Source organism: Cupressus sempervirens, chromosome 3 (assembly GCF_028749045.1).
Source record: "Cupressus sempervirens isolate cs-2001-9-10 chromosome 3, ASM2874904v1, whole genome shotgun sequence".
Classification (NCBI taxonomy): Eukaryota; Viridiplantae; Streptophyta; class Pinopsida; order Cupressales; family Cupressaceae; genus Cupressus; species Cupressus sempervirens.
The window spans coordinates 260,913,042-260,929,839 of NC_143120.1; the positions used below are offsets into that span (position 1 = coordinate 260,913,042).

The 16,798-nt window shown below is 36.1% G+C and overlaps 1 protein-coding gene across 1 annotated transcript in view; it reads right to left on the reverse strand.

Annotated features, from left to right (window-relative positions):
• The window catches only part of LOC149565890 (uncharacterized), a 56,372-nt gene extending 40,147 nt beyond the window's left edge, over positions 1-16,225 (reverse strand). Inside the window, exon 1 of the mRNA XM_089819363.1 lies at positions 15,922-16,225. Coding sequence (XP_089675489.1) covers positions 15,922-16,170 — 249 coding nt within the window. The 5' untranslated portion in view covers positions 16,171-16,225. The remainder of the gene's footprint in view (positions 1-15,921) is intronic.
• Positions 16,226-16,798: the final 573 nt, after the last annotated feature.

Genomic DNA, 16,798 nt, shown 5'->3' on the forward strand with positions numbered 1-16,798 from the left:
CCTATTCTACTTCTGCTTTGGCTTCCTAGAGTCATTCCTTCTCCATACAAAGCTCTAGATATATTACCTTCTTCATTTGTGATCAAGTAATCGTCAAAAATTCCTCATCTTGGTCCTCTATGTCCAACATGTTAATACCTTTTTGCTATGGGTAGTCAGTGTTCGTGATCACCTAAACCACAAAATTTACACAAGATTCCTCTATTTTAATTATTCTAGCATTCCCTAGTGAAATGACCACATTTGCTACATTTTCAACGACAAATTTGATCAAAATGTATTTGATCTTACTTTGACATCATACTAGATTCTACTTCTTTGCCCATTGTTATTTCTCGGTCAGGTAAAGTACCCACTAGGAGATGCATTAGTGCTATTTTTTTGTGGTTTTGGAGGTGTAGTCAGGCAGGTTAATTTCTTCACTTGAGTGAAGAAAGTTGTGCTTCTTGTCTTCAAAATATAAAGGCATTCCTTGATGGAAAGTCCCATTACTTGACAAATGTCATGAGACAGTTTACCTTGGCATGACCTTCCATTTTATACTCAACGCACCATAATTATGTTGAAGGTGTTTCTTATATGAAGTAAATCAGCTATCTTTACGAATCAACAATCAATTCTCTACTATCCCTAGCAAGAAGATAGGAGAAATCCTCTTTGTTCGTCTGCTGCTCACTTTTTAAGATTGCTCCTCAAATTCTAATATTGCAGGACAACATAAGTAATATAATGTTGCTCATCAAATTCTAATTTGGTGACGTAATTAAGCATGCATATAAAATATAGTTACCCTAGGATAGATTGTCACATCTCTTAAATAATAAAATACTCCACATGGAAAGATGTTTTCATAAATATAACAAACCAAAAGAAAACTTTTATTAAGGCTAGCCATTTTATAGTTTATCATATTTTCAAATCCTTTCACAACCCTTTTAACCCAATTTTTAGAGGTCTTGTGATTTATTTTGTTCATATAGTCTTTTCAGATTAGGGATATCTAAATGGTTAAATTTTTATTTATTAAATGTAAAGATATTATTATTTTTTAATATTTCAAAATTAAAAGTTAATTAATCTTTTCTATTATTATAATTTCACAAAATAGGTATGAATAATTAAAATGATTTCAAATTTAAATTGAAAATATAAATAAAATCTAGAAATCTAAATGTTCATAAAAATAATAATTTAAAATAAATAAAATTAACAATATATCATAGTAACCATAATATATAATAAGTTTAATAAATAGTTTTTAAAAAATACTATTTTTAGTTAAGTAAAATGTTTGTAGGTAGATATTATAAGGATCATTCATGATACAAAAATTTATGTTTATAATAAAATAATACAAGTATAACCAAACTTGAAAAGTAAAAAATTATATTAAAAAATTAAAAAATTCATAAACAATGACTTTTAACAATAATTTTTTGTGCTTTAATTGATGTCGTGTTTATGGCTGTGAATTGAAGAGAAGGATGCAAGACAGAAATTGTAGTCATTGTGTAGTGCCTCTCATGTTTGCAATCTGTACCTTGTTATATTTTGATTCAAGAGATACTTGTTACTCTTATTATTTGTACTTTGAGATGACCTGAGGGTTGGATGTTATACTTTGATTCAGTACCATAGATGTTTTACTGCTATGTTGTTCAGTTTATCATATTTGCATGTTGATGCCATCTTGAGATGACAGTAGGTCTATGATGATATCTGATTATCTGGTGTTTGGACATATCTCTGATTCAGTCATGTGATGGATTTTATCCTATGGTGATTTACTTCATTCTTGTTTCATTATGCTTTATGCAAACGTGAGTGATGTAAATGGATTAATTAGGTATAAATTGAATAAATGGTTAAATTAGTTATTTTCTGCATTTATTGATTCGGCTATGATATTATATGCAATTGCACTTGATCGTGTGTCTAGTGTGCAGGATTTATATTCCTAACAGTGGCACATGGAGTTAGTGATTCAGTTATTCATATTTCACCAATGTCATCTCTGTATGGTCGACATATCCTTATTTAATTGTTTAAATTAAACCTTTCGATGATTATTAAATCCAAACTCGTCTGCATTATGTGATTAGACCAGTGAGCGTGTTTGTGCATTTAGAGGTTCACATTGTCGTGAAAGTTGTTAAGGAAATTTCTGTGATTTTGGGTTTTCAGGCTTTAATTTTTTTTGAATTTAATTTCTAGCAACTTTGCAATAGATGAATTCCTATTTCTAGGAATACCCTGTTTTCATTTGGGAGGATTTGAAGTTTAGCTAGTTTAACTGGGTATTTGCCCTAATCAATTATTCACTCAAAAGCGAATAAGTATGGAAAGAGGAATTTCATTCCTCACTTCTCACTTTTGCAAAACACAAATTTGAGAGCTTTTTTTAGAATCCTCTTCTGGAGGATCACATTTTTGTTCGTTGTGAGAGTTATGGGCATGGGATCTTCACGAGGTCAGTCTCATTGGATCTAGCTCGGGTAGACCTTGCTTTGCCGAGATTTTCGGCAATTTCAGCGTGCGATTGTTTTTATTGTGCTGCTTTCGATTTTAGCCCCTTTTGCTGTCAAGAGAGGCTTTCTTGTTTTCTTGTTTCGGCTTCGTTTCAGCTTCTGTTTCTGGCAACAATTTGTTAGGAGGCTGAGAACTAGTGTTCCCCTCCGTTTTTGTTTGCTGGTTCTGCACGGTTGGTCAAGTATGAACATTTTCCTGATTTTGGAATGGGGGTTTGGGGTTTCACGCCGTTATATTGGCCGTTTTTGCATACGATGTCCGAATCCAAATTTTATTGGATTTTCGAGGCTTTTGTGCCCAAAGACCAAATGGGTTTTAATTTCAAAGTTCTCCAATTTTTGGGGTTTTTACCTCGTTTTGTGTGTCGCCCTGTTTTCTTGGCATGAGTTTGGCCGTGGATCTGGATCATCTGTCTGGATGTCAGTCCGACCATTGTGGCACTTTTATGTTGCATTGGGATGTGTGTCGCATCCGTCCTCCTGAGCCTATTTTCGGTTGAGTGATTTTCTGCATTGTGTCTCATCCAGTCCTTGTGTTATGATCTTCATGATGGTGGTGCGCCACACACGAGTACATGTGCGTACATTTGTCGGGTGACTTGCGAGGCCCGATTTCCCATGGTACTTCTGGAAGTTATGATCATTGGGGTTTTGTTGGGAATATGCATGCTTACAAGCACTCATCGTTGGATAAGCATGGGTAAGGTAGGGTAGCATATGGAGGGGACTTTTTTTCCACAACCCGGTGTCTATTTCCCGAGGGTTGGCGTGCAGAAGTTTTAATAAGTGATTACTAAAAAAAATACTGGGTGGTAATCAAACTTAAGATAATAAAATGTATGTGCAAGAGCCTTCCATTGAGGAGTTGAGCCGCACGATCCAAGCTTGGGCTTGTCGATGCCCAGCGACTCTCCATGATGTCAACCCCTACTTAGTAGCCCATTGAGTGTCTAACCAGGACCTGTAGTTTATGCATTGTCTCTGATCTTGGTTTCAGTCATCATACTGTCTAGCGTGAGTGTTGGCTATGGACATTTGCTTTATGTGTGTTTGTGGTTGGATCATTATCTCCATCAACATGGCAAGAGTGGACCTACGGGTTCCACGTGGTTAGGAGGCATAGCTACCTTCGCCACTGCTAGGGACCGGTGTATAGAGATGGTTCTTTATTCTAATACGATCGTTGCTGGATGTTTTCACTTTGGTACTTTGGGTTCCGGAGTATGCTTCCTTGTGATTTATGCTTTCATTGGAATGCTTGGTTATCATGTTAGATGATGTTAGTTTTAATTGATGCATTTCTGTTTTATGATATTTAGCATATGTTAGAGGATGAGTTTGATTTGTAAGATTATCTTATGCTTTACTTCAAGCATGATAGATTTCCTTATTCTTATGTTGTAGTATGTTTTAGTAGTGATGTCCTCATAGGATAGCTCCGACGATCTGGTTGGTAGTTTGGGATGTTACGCGCGGGGGATGGCTAGGACCTATGGGGTCTCATGATGCTATTACAATTGGGAGGAACCGCGTACTTAGTTTGGTTGTTCAGTTATTGCGATGTTGCTTTCAGTGCTTTCCCTTCACTACTATGATAGATAGATGCAGTTCCCATCTTGTAGCTATTGTTTCAAGTGTCTTTGCCTCGACTGTGAGTCCAATACTTCCCGGTGTGGAGGTTCGATTTCCTATTTTATCCCTCGTTTTGGTCCTTACAGTAATTCTTGCTTTCTCTGGGCAGCCATGCATCAGCATTGGGTGATACATTAAAGTATCACATGCTCAAGCGAGAAGAATCGTGTGATATTAGAATGTATTGCACGCCCTTGTAAACTCTATCATGCAACACTCTGTTGTATCGCACGCCTCTTGGAGAAAAGTCGTACGATACTTGTGAAGTATCGCATGCCTTCATGAGAAGTGTCACCCAAAACCTGATTGTATTGCATGCCTTAATTAGAAAGGTCATACGATACTGGAAAGTATCGTACTGTGTTGGCTTAAAGTATCGCCTAGGTTTTGGAAAAACCTGTCCAGGCAAACAGCGGGCATTTTTCAATTTGACCAGAAGTTTTTTGAAGGTTTTTTGGATACCCTTTATAGTGTTCTCGAATACCTTGGAATTGCATTTTGAATTCAGTATGTTTTTGGATTCGAAATCGTTTGTTTCCTTCCGTGGTTAGTCGTTTTGGTCAGTAGTGGCGTTTGGAGATCCGTTGGTGTTTGGAGGTTTGTTTAGTCTTCCGTTGCGATCTTTTTGATCCTCGTATGTTGTATGTCATGTACATCCATACTTGTTTAAAAAATTATCTTCGCTTATATTTATCCTTGTTTCCAAGATCTCAAGGCGGGGCATTACACACTGAGATTTAGAGACATATTCTATTGTAACTCATCATAGTCATAACTGTTTGTTGAACAAATATGGTCATCAATACACACATGTTCATCAATATTCCACCCAAAATTATGTAATAAATTAATAATATAATGCAGATGTTTAGGGGGAAAATGGATGCGATCAACTTGTTAATATAAACACTTTGATATGAGTTAATTAGTTAAAACATCTTCACCCTATTCATTCAATAAAAGAGAAAGAAAGGCTTCCAAACATAACTCTCAATAGAACCCAACTTATATTAGCACAACCCAAGTGGCACGAAGTGATGTCAATACTAAACCCAAACCATATCAAGTTAGTACACAAGCAATTCCTCTTTCATGCAATGTTCATTAACCTTAGATTTGCAATGTAATTAGATTGAATAGATTGGATCGATTGATTAAATAATAGATTGATTAATTTGCCTACGGTTAATTGGTTTAAATGCAAAAAAAAATGTATAACCCTACCAAAGCAAGAGATCAAATATGAGATACAAGGACAAGAGAGAGAAAGTGACTAGCCTCAAAGATGTGTAGTTGAAGACACCTTCCATCTCAAAAAATAGCAGACAAGAAATTTACGAGCATAAACTGAAACCAAACCTAGAATCACAACGAAAAAACACAGAAATCTCAGTAAAGTGCAGATCTCTAGGTGGTCGACCTAACTAGTATATGTTCCCTCGGTTTAACGTGTTCCCAGAAGGTAGAAGTCCAGTTGACCTCAAATCTCCTAAAAGCTTCTGACAATAGGCTTTCAATTCCGAATCCGCAATTCCGATAATCTATTCTTGTACACAAGAAAAATGATTTTTTTTTTGGGGGGGGGCAGGGAAGGAATGGCTTGCCTTGGTCAAGCCCTTGATTGAGGAATTGACCTTGAAATTGAAATTGAAATTGAAATGATAAGGGAAATGCTAGCAAGTAGTAGAGTTTAATCTATCAATGAGAAATATAATTACCAATGTAGATGCAATTGAATTTAGCATGCAATCAAGTATGTTAATGTAATAGCTTTGACTCAACACAAAGGTCAAGTAGAAACTATGTTAGTCAAAACCTCATTAATGGGAATGCTTGTAATTTGGCTTGATGAAGAACTGAAGAACTTGAATGAAAGAATGGAAGATCCCCTCCTTAGAATCCAAACTCCACTACCACCTTTACGGAAGAAGCATGATGCAAGAAGGAATTATTAGACTTGATGAATGCTTGAGAGCTTGAAGTATGCCTTGACAGATCTGCTTGAGTGTGTATAATATGTTTGTCTTATGACTCACATGTGTGTGTTATGAAAATGAAGTGCCTAAGCTCCCTTCTATACTAGTTTTCGGGATCACAAACAAAGCAAGCCAACTAGGCACCAAAGGAAATAATTTAAACACCCGAGGCAATCCTCGTCTCACGACCAAAAAAGGCTTGGGTATGTCGACCTATGCCTAGGTTATCCCAACAAAAGATGATCTCGGCATCTTGAGGATGGTCCAGGAAGAAGCAGGAAATGGTAATGTGTTGGGAGATATGGCCAAAAAGGTAATAAAATGACACCTATGACGGCCATGAATAGAAATGGGTGATAACCTAAATATTTGAACAAGATTGGAAGAAGAGAAGACCAAAACCACACTAAGGAGGGCTAAAAGGTCTCAAAATTAGTGCTTCCATTTTGAGATGGTATATTTAGCCCCCACTTTAGCAAAAGTATGAAGCAAGTCATACTCCTAATAAAGGAGGAAGAAGAAGAGATGAGGGAGGCAAGTGATGGATTACAAAGAGATAGAACATCACTAAGCTCAAAGACATTGGCCCCCAAACCTAGGATCCTAATTTTATTCCCATGCACAAGAGCACAAAAACAAACCAAAAAGGAACAAAGGAAAAAGAAAGACAAGCAAATGACTTCAAAAAGAACGAGTTTAGTACAAAACCCAAATCAATTGGTGAGAGAGACCTCAGCTGAAGAAAAATATCTAACCCACTAAGATCACGTTTGGTAAAATACTACAAAAACATAGAAGATCACATAGGAAAGACAGGCATCACAAAAGATGATATTCCCCATGATTCTATCCTACTATCATGAAAGAAAAAAGAGAGAGGGAAAGAGGAATGAATATCTTCCCAATAAGATTTGTGTGTCCTATTGTGAATCACAAAAAAGGATATAAAAGAGGCACGATTGAATAGTCTCACAGGTTTGTGTGCCTGGTAGTCAATCTTGTGCGCCTATCAGTGGCTTTTGCATGCATTTGTATGTATATGTGTGTACACCCATGGATCAATGTCGTGGTATCACCACAATACGTGAGTATGTTTGCATTCTCTGTGGATGGACAAGGGTCCACTATCCATAGAGATAAGTGTGTGTGAAAGCATTTCCCAAAGATAGAAAAGGGTCACTTATACTCATTAGGGAGTGGCATGTTGCAATGTAAAACTAAAAGTACATAAAAAGTAAAATATAGTACACGGAGGGCATATGTATACCCCCTCCTTATGATGGCTATGTAGTCATAGATATCACGAGGAAGAGAATCAAGGATAACTACTTCTAACAACAAAAAAATATCCTTAAACAACATTGTATGCCACAAACTTAGCAAAGAGTGTTGACTCTTGCAAGCTAAGAAAATAGACAGTCGTGAAAGGTTATTTCACTCGTGAGAAGAGACCCTTGAAAGGAAAAGATCTTATTGGCAAGACATCTACCTTCAACAAGAGTGTCTAAACAAGGATTACATCTTTAAGAGAAAGCAAGAAGAAGAACAAGAATGCCCCTATTTAGCCCCCTTGTTTCGAATTGAAATAAGGATTCTTGGATGAAGGATGGCAAACTTTGAATCATATAGTAGGGGGAAATTATAATGAGCATAGCTTTGCAAATAAAAAAGAGGTAATGATCAAGGACATACACCTCTTGTAAGAGAATCCTGATCAAGACAATAATTCCTTATAAAAAAAGAATGTCACATGATAAATAAATGCCACTTACTAAGGAAAGTTGATCCTTAGAGAAAGAGATAAAGAAAAAAGATACCTCATAGGATATATAATTCTCAAGAAGATAAAGTGCAAGAAAACATTTCACATATGAAGTAGATAGAAAAATAATAATGCTATAGATGATTATTTGAATGATAAGCACTCAAATCCGAGGCACGGAAAGAATTTGCTAAGCAAAAACAATCGCATTTTGCATAGCAAAAACAATCGCATTTTGCATGAAACAAAGCATTACATACCCAAAAAAATAAGAATGCATCATAAAATGATGCAAATCCATAGAAAGATGAAAAGGAAGATGGAAGGATACCATATTATGCCTACTTGGTGGTTGCAAAGGGAGGAACAGAGAGATAACGGATCCTTGAGGGAAATAAGAAAGGATGCCCAATATATGCCTTAAACGAGAATCTTTTATAACAAAGATGCACTTACAAGCATAAGATTGCACTCAGGATGTTAATCCTTATGTAACGCAATCAATGCATGCAAGAAAACATGTCATAATATAAAAGGAAAACAAGTCAACTAAGGGAGAAAATTGATCCCGCTATATAGATAGGAAAATGAAATAGGGCCCATGCACCCCAACTGAGGAGACAAGGGAAATGACTGTTATGTTGCTCCCAAAGTAGGACAATGAACCCACAAAGGATAGCTAGCAATGTCACAGAGTGAAGAGCAACATAATAGGAATGTAGATGTATTAAGTAGAATGATCGTGAAAAAGATAGCATTCATTATCACAATTCATTTGAAACATACCATACGAATTGAATTCTTTACATTGCAAATAATGATATTGACTAGTCTTATGAATTTGATGAAGCATACAATAATAAGGTTTTTTAGTTTCAATTAGATTGAAATGTAAAAAGAAGCATTCAATATGTGTACACTCGTCAAATAAAGGTGTTTGATTTTCAAAGTCAAGGATCTTGCTTTTGGTATAGAATGTTGGTGTAAAATATAAGGTTCCCCAATCTTAAAGAGTTGATCGGCCACCTCTAGGATCAGTATGATTAGGATCCTTATGTTAAAGGCTGAATTTGTGAAAATGAGGTCATAATGGCCATCCTTTTCTACAAGGCCTAATTTGATTTGAGATGTGTCTTGAAACGAACAAAAAAAGCATACAGGTGTGGTTCTCCACTTCTAAGGTGCTCTTAGGAGATAGATAAACATAACCCATAAAGGCCTCATCTATAGAAGGAAAATCAATGAAATGCATAGGAAGTGTTTAATCATCAAGAGCAATAATCATGTTATCATCCAATTTTATAAAGGTTGCTTCTTGAGGGAGGGTTTTGTGTCCTTATCCAAGGGTTCATTCCAAATAGTAGAATCATCGAAGTATGGAAGAAAGCATACCTTAGGAGAGGAATAATCATGACTCAAAACAGTTCCATGAGGGAGAAAGTAGTCAATATCCCTATCCAAGGGCTCATCCCAAATAGTGGCATTATCAAGGTTAGGAACGTCATGACTCATGGAGTCACTAAAGATTGGCCAACATCGTCTTTGAAGAGCCTACCCTTTGGAGGGGGAAGCTTTGAAGAAATATGGGAAGGAATGAAAGAAAACACTTTAGTGTCATCATATGCATGAAATGGAATATCTTGAAGATCATGAAGAAAACTTGAAAATAAAGATAACAACCCCATTGAAAATGAAATGCAATGACCATGAAAGAAATGTTTTTGTGTTTTTATATTGTTTTAAAAATGTTATGCAATCTTAAGAAATTAGGATACAATTTTTGTATTTTCACAATGCAAATATATGTGAAATGAAACAATGTAGTTAATAAAATCAATATGTAAACAATGTAAAGAAGATAATGCAAAAGGAGATCTAACTAGATGCATACAATGAAACCAAGTAGATCTAGCTAAGGAAAGGAATCCAACACCAAAATCAAAAAGGAGGGTAAGCGGTCGGGTTTACCAAAATGTTTAGGGGAAAAATGGAAGCGATCAATTTGTTAATGCAAACTAGATGAGATGAGTTCATTAGTTAAACATCTTCACACTTAGCCATTCAATACAAGAAAAAGAGGGGCTTCCATATATAACTCTTAATATAACCCAAGTTAGATTAGCACAACCCAAGTGAGGTCAAAGGATGTCAATACTAAACCCAAATGATATCAAGGAAGTACACAAGAAAGTCCTCTTTCATGCAATATTTATTAACCTTAGATTTGCAATGTGATTAGATTGAATAGATTGGATTGATTGATTAAATACTAGATTGATTAACTTACCTAGGGTAATTGGTTTAAATGCAAGAAACACATGTAAAGCCCTACCAAAGCAAGAAATCAGATCTGAGACACAAGGACAAGGGAGAGAACATGACTAACCTCGAAGATGTGTAGTGGAAGACACCTTTCAGCTCTAAAAAAAACAAACTAGAAACTATATGACAAAAACTAAAACCAGATCTGGAATCAGGACAGAAAACCAGGAATCTGAGAAAAGTGCAAATCTCCAAGTACAAATGGACCTGGTAGACCTATGCTCGTATATGTTCCCCAAATTGACATGTTTCTAGAAGGCAGAAGTCCAATTGACCTCAGATCTTCTGAAAGCTTCGGACAATAGGTTTCTAATTCCAAATCCATAATTCCGATAAATTGTTCCTGCATACAAGAAAAATGGATTTTTTGTTTGGGGGGGAGGAGAAGGGCCTACCTTGGTCAAGCCCTAGATTGAGGAGTCAATCTTTAAATTGAAATGTAAATGATAAAGGAAATGCTAGCAAGTGGTAGAGCTGAATCTATCTCACCTATTTTATATATTTGATTTAGTACATTTTGTGCAAGTAATGGTTGCTCTCAATTTAATATATATTTTTTACATATTATATATACATTTAACAGCTGAAACCAGCAATATAGAACCTTGGGAAAATGTTAGTGAACCATCAAACCCAAATATGAATGAGCAGCGTGGATATTCACCTATTTTTTATGATCTTATAGATTAATTTCTTGTTTTCCAAAATAGAAATAATAAAAAAATGCAGATGAACATTCTTCAGATTAGTGACAGGTTAATTTTCAAGTTTCTATCAACTGTCAAGACTTGTTCTCAATTTTTTCATCACTGGATTCTAATGCGACACAAACCTTGTGACTTAGGTTTGACATAAATCATGAATTGCTGGCCTATCTTGAATGGTCAGATTACAGAAAATAAAAAAATAGAAATTCTTCAGTTTCCACAATTCATAAACCTAATGAAAAAAAGATTCTGAACTTATGAGTTTCTGTTTTGTTTGCTTGCTAAATCCTTGGCAAGGATGTTATGCACAGTTTTAAATTTCGCGTGAGGAAAGCTTGGACTGCATTCCTAAGATTTGAATGAATGTGATTTTAATGACGTCCACAAGACCACAGTAGTCTATGGGATCAGCAAAGCGTGCTAAACAGATTCCATATTTCTTTCCATTTCCAATCTTATGATATGGATCTTAATCAAGAAGTTCGTCGCTTGTTTGATCCTGTCGACCTCAAACAAACTATGCATGTTGACCGCCTTTTGTATGAAACTATAGTATATTCAGATGTTGTCGTAAGCTATGCACTTGAAGAGAAAATAACATTCTGTTTCAATAGCTCCCATCTTACAAAACACGCATATCCTCTCCTCCCAAACCTCCTTGGGCATCTTCCGTCTACCTGTCTCGCATCTAAGGTGATGGGATCCAGTCCTCAATTGAGCCAATAACAACCTTGCCTTACCTTTAATAGCAGCCCCAAGGTACACTTTCTCGCCGTGATCCCCGGTTGGGTTGAATTTTTTAATGTAATACGCCTTTTTTCTGCCAATGTTATTATTCCACATGGCACTTTGAAACTTTTCCCTAACAAACTTTTTTATGCCCGCATTATCATTCAGACACTCATGCACCTTGATTTTCCATTTATCCATCCCTTTAATGTTTTGCTTCATCTGTGTTTTCTTCCTATGGTTAAGAGCTTCCTCTTTCACAATTTTCGGTACTGATGATCATGCATGTTTTCCATCCTTTTTAAGTAGGTAATTAACCGAATTAATGCTAGAGCCTCTAACTGAAAAATGTCGGCTTCTAACAAATGAATTTCATAAGGAATGGAGGATTTCACTTTGAGATTGCTTGTGATTAAGTGTTCTTAATTCTCTTTATTTGCCTCCATCCACACTTTGATATGCTGCCCCCCACACCTCGCAGCCATAAAGAACCACCGGCGTGACCAGCAAACCGAAGAGAGTCTTCTTAGTTTTCCAATCCCATAGTTATGTTGTTCTACATCCATTCTGAAGTAGAAATGAAGCTTTTCAACCCCCTTGAATCATTTTCGCTCTACATGTCTCCCAACTGAGTTTATGATGAAAGTCAATCCCAAGATACTTGTATTCTTTCACGATTTCCAATGGGCTGCCTTCGAAAAGGAATGTAGTATTCTCTTCTTTTCTCTTTAGAGAGAAAATCATGACTTTGGTTTTGGAGATATTCACTTGCATCCCAACTTCTCGGCAAAAAATTTCTAAGGCCCCTAAATGATCTCTTAATCCTTGAGCCATTTTTGCTATCAAAATAAGATCATCCTCGTACAAAAGAAGCTTCACCACATACCCTGCCAACTGAACACCATCCCCCTCCATGTTGTCTAACCAATTTCTAGTTTATCAATGTATAGCCCGAACAAGGTAGGGGATAAAGGGCATCCCTATTTAACACCAATGTCACTCCCAAAACATTCGAACATACCATCACTAGTTCTGATTTTGGCTCTGACTTTGTCATATAATTTATGCACTACTGCTCTATATTCATCTAGGATGCCTAATTCATTCATTTTGTTCCATAGCTTGTCTCTAGGTAGTGTCAAAGGCTTTCTTGAAGTCAACAAAACAGCAATAAGCTTCTTTCCCCTAAATGTCCTACACTTTCTCTATTATGTGCCGAAGGGTGATGCAATGGTCAAAGGTGGAGTGTTTGGGTCTGAAACCTGCCTAGCCTCTTGCTCTTTTACCTTCACTTTCTGCCCATTTGCTGATTCTACATTCAATCATGCTCCCAAAAAGTTTTCCAAGAAGTGGGTTAACCATAATAGTGTGGTAGTTTGATGGGTTGTTGATATCACCGCTCTTGAAAAGTGGGATAACCACACTAGTAGTCCAATTTAATGGGAAACCTTTATGAGTAACGTGGTTGAAAATATCCTTTATATGAGGCGCAATAATTTCTGCACCCCATTTTATGAATTCAGCTTGCATCCTATCAATGTCACTCACCTTACCACTTGCCAATTTCTTTATCCCCGCTATGATATCATCAACCGTGAAGAGTTCCTTCAAAGTATTTACCTCAAGAGGATTGTTCTCCTCTTGCGGGCGCTCGTATAAAAGCTTTGCATGCTCGAGCCATTGCGCATCCTTAATGTTGTTATTTATTTGCTTTATCTCATGTTGTAATTCTTTCCAAAACTTCTTGGGGTCATGCTTTCCCAAGGATATTAGTTGTTGCCTTCTTGTAGTGATATATTCTACTTTTTTGGTGCGAATAAGTTTGATATACCTTTCTTGGTCTCTTTGTTAGCCCCTTTCCCTTTCATATTTCTCTTTGCTGCCTTACACTCCTCATTATACCAAGGATTTGTCGGAAAGGTATTAGTAGACTTCTTTTTGTTGTTTGACCTTTTACATGCCTCTAAAGCCTTCTGAATAATAGCAATCAGCCGGCTGCTATGAATCGGTTCCCCTACCCCATTAACCCTGTCACTATCTACAAGATTGTTGGATTCCCGAAATTGTTGTTCAAGCATTGCATTGAAAATGACTTTGTTATCTTGAGTTAAAAGGATTTTTCCTTTGATGCTAGTTGCTTTTTGCACGCAAGTATCTTGTTTATTGTGTAAACTGTTTGAGGAAAGGCCCATCTGAAAACATAAACGCATGTGGTCGGAGTTCATCTCTATGGGACAAACACCGATGTTAAACTCAAGCATTTTATCTATAAGATTTTGTGAGCAGATTACATAGTCAACCACACTTTGGCCATTGTACATCTTGCACGTGATACCCCCTGATTTTGGCCATCTTTCCAGCCCGTTGCAAATAACCATATCGAACACACTGCACAATCCAAGTAATTCAGACCCAAAGTGTGAAACACCTCCATTGTCATCCTCAGAGGCTCTCTTCCAAAGCCTATCACTACCTTCTTCCAGCCATAGAGAATTATTTGTCACTTTTTCACTGTCATTTAACTGTAAGGATTGATTGCTCACAGTCCTAGCATTGAGATCCCCCACTAAAATTATATCTCCCATGATACTGAACTGTAAAATGTCTTTTTTTAGTGAAGCATAGGGATCTTCACTGTCAAGTTTTCTCTTCTTGAGTTTTGCGGAGCAAAGTAGCATGCAGCCAATCTAAAATTAATTTCGTTCCCTGATATTTGCAGCCAAATATACTGTTTATTTGGGCCCTCTTTCTCAAATTTAACAATGTCACACCACCTCTCATGGATTAGCACCGTAATCCCACCATGCCCTTTACCTGTGTCATTGCCTTTATTCCAAACTGAATTTTTTTTGTAACCTTCAAAAACTGGTACTTTGCAACCCTTGTGCTCATGTGTTTCCACAAGAATGATGATATCTCTTTTTTCCGCAATGGACCCCACCCCCAGACCTCTTCTCCATCGATAGCCTCTACAATTCCAACTTACTATGCTTAGGCAGTCTTGTGGGGTCCCTGATTGCTATTTCCCCTTCGAGAAACGTTTGCTGATTTGGGCTTTCCCATTCTTCAAACAAGCCCATTTCCCTTAACTTCTTGCTGTTTTCACTTTTTCCCATTCCTTTCTTTGTTCTTGCTGTGAAAAGGTTAAGTCTTCATCCAAATAAAACCTCGTGTCTCTAAGCAGCCCTCTATTTCTAAGAATGATGTTCTTGTCTTCTATATTTTTTAGGGTAACCCGTATTTGCCTATCTCTCCCTCTATCCATCCACTTGCCAATCCTGTTTGCTTGTTGAATGCCACCTATCCACTTCAGCTGATCTCTAAGAAAATCTCTCATTAGGGTGTCCGTTTTCTCACTTTCTCCGAAATCTTTCACTCCTTTGACTATGATATTAGCCACTTTGGCCCGCTTGTCCTGCTCTTCTTTTATTTGCATTTTAACTTGGTGTTCAATAATCTCTCATCTGTAATCATATCTCCAACTCCAAAGTGCCGAATAATTATTGCCCTGCAACCTTACCACAAGTTTGCTAGAGTTATGGATTGCCTTATTTTGATAAGAAAACAGAAAGTAAACTCTAATGTAACAATTAACAACCCAACTTAAAAATATCCCTGCCAGAGTTCTGGGCAATCTTATACCAATAAGGAATTTGAACTTGGCTTGCAGCTTCCCTTTGAAATTTACAACCAAACCCCTTCAAGATGATTCGAGATTACAGAGTCGAATAAAAAAAGGAAGTCAGGTATTTTAACTCCTTTTCTATCCAAAATCCTACTCAAAATTAAAGAATTTAATAAAATAATACACCAACTGCTTAAGATAAAGCAAACGTCAAAATGGATGAATTCAATTGATAAAAGCATGGCTTCCATAACTAGCACAGGTTTAAACCCCGCGTGACTGATAAAACGTGGAATTAAATAAAATCCCATATCCAAGTCGCCTAGTACAACAACCAACCTCGGATTCGACTCTGAAGGCACAATAAAATGTTAAAACTAACTAAAATCTCACATTCGACTAGGCCGCTCGCTCAAAGAGGCCAAGTGCAAGCCAAACGTGAATTTGATGGAACAGATGCCTCTAAATTCTCCAGCTACACAGAAGATTCTAATAAAGAATCAAAAGATATTTACCCAAAAACATCAGAAATGTAAAGAACAAACAGCAATTCGATTCTTCAGCTGAATAATTTAAAACTAAATATTAACAATTCATTGTCCTGGACCTAATAGAAAAGAATATAAAAATTAAGACTTACCTTTTCTTGGGCGCTGCTATTACTGTCTGTTTCCCCTTGAACAGAAAATGACCTGAATTTCTTCAAAGAAGAAGAAGAAATGAAGCTATTGGGCAATCTTCTTTCTCCATCTCCCGACGAAGTAATGTTAGCAGGTACAGACAAGCTCTTCCGAGCTGAATATCTGCAGCCAAATGCCTGCGCATATTTTGAAGAAGGGGTTGAAATGGAAGAAACTGAAACAACTCCTGCTGTCACCAGCGTGGCCATTTTTCTCCGCGCGCAGTGGAATTCCTATATTGAGCTGATGAGATTGTTTGTCTTTGTTTTTGTTTTGGTCCATGAGATTTTATTAAATGAGCAAAATTAATAAATTTATTATTATTATTATTACTTAATTTTATCATTAGTAAAATATCTATTACCTAGGATAGCATTATCATTGGAAGTATAGTTGGGGACCTCTTAGCCCTCAAATATCATTCTTTTATCGATTCAATTAATTCAAAAAATGTTTGTTCAAGTTTTCTTAGTTTCATAGTTTCATATTACAAATCAAAGAACAATTGTTTTTGCTCTTTTTCTTCTTTTAATGAATAGACCTCTTTTTTTTTGGTGCATCAGCATATGAATCTTTAAAATTTAATTAAAAGGTATATTCATCAAAATATTTTGTAATAAATTTTAAAAAGTTAATTATTTTATCTTTATTTTGTTATTGTATTTGTTCTTAAATACTATTTTAATTAGTATTAATCTTTTATATCTCAACTAATTAGATATAAGTATTTTTCTTTTTAATTTTAAGTTTTGATTTTTGTAATGTTTATATTTTTTATATATAAAATTTGAAACATAATTTTACTTGAACTTGATTGGTTGTTATAAGAGTGGAAAT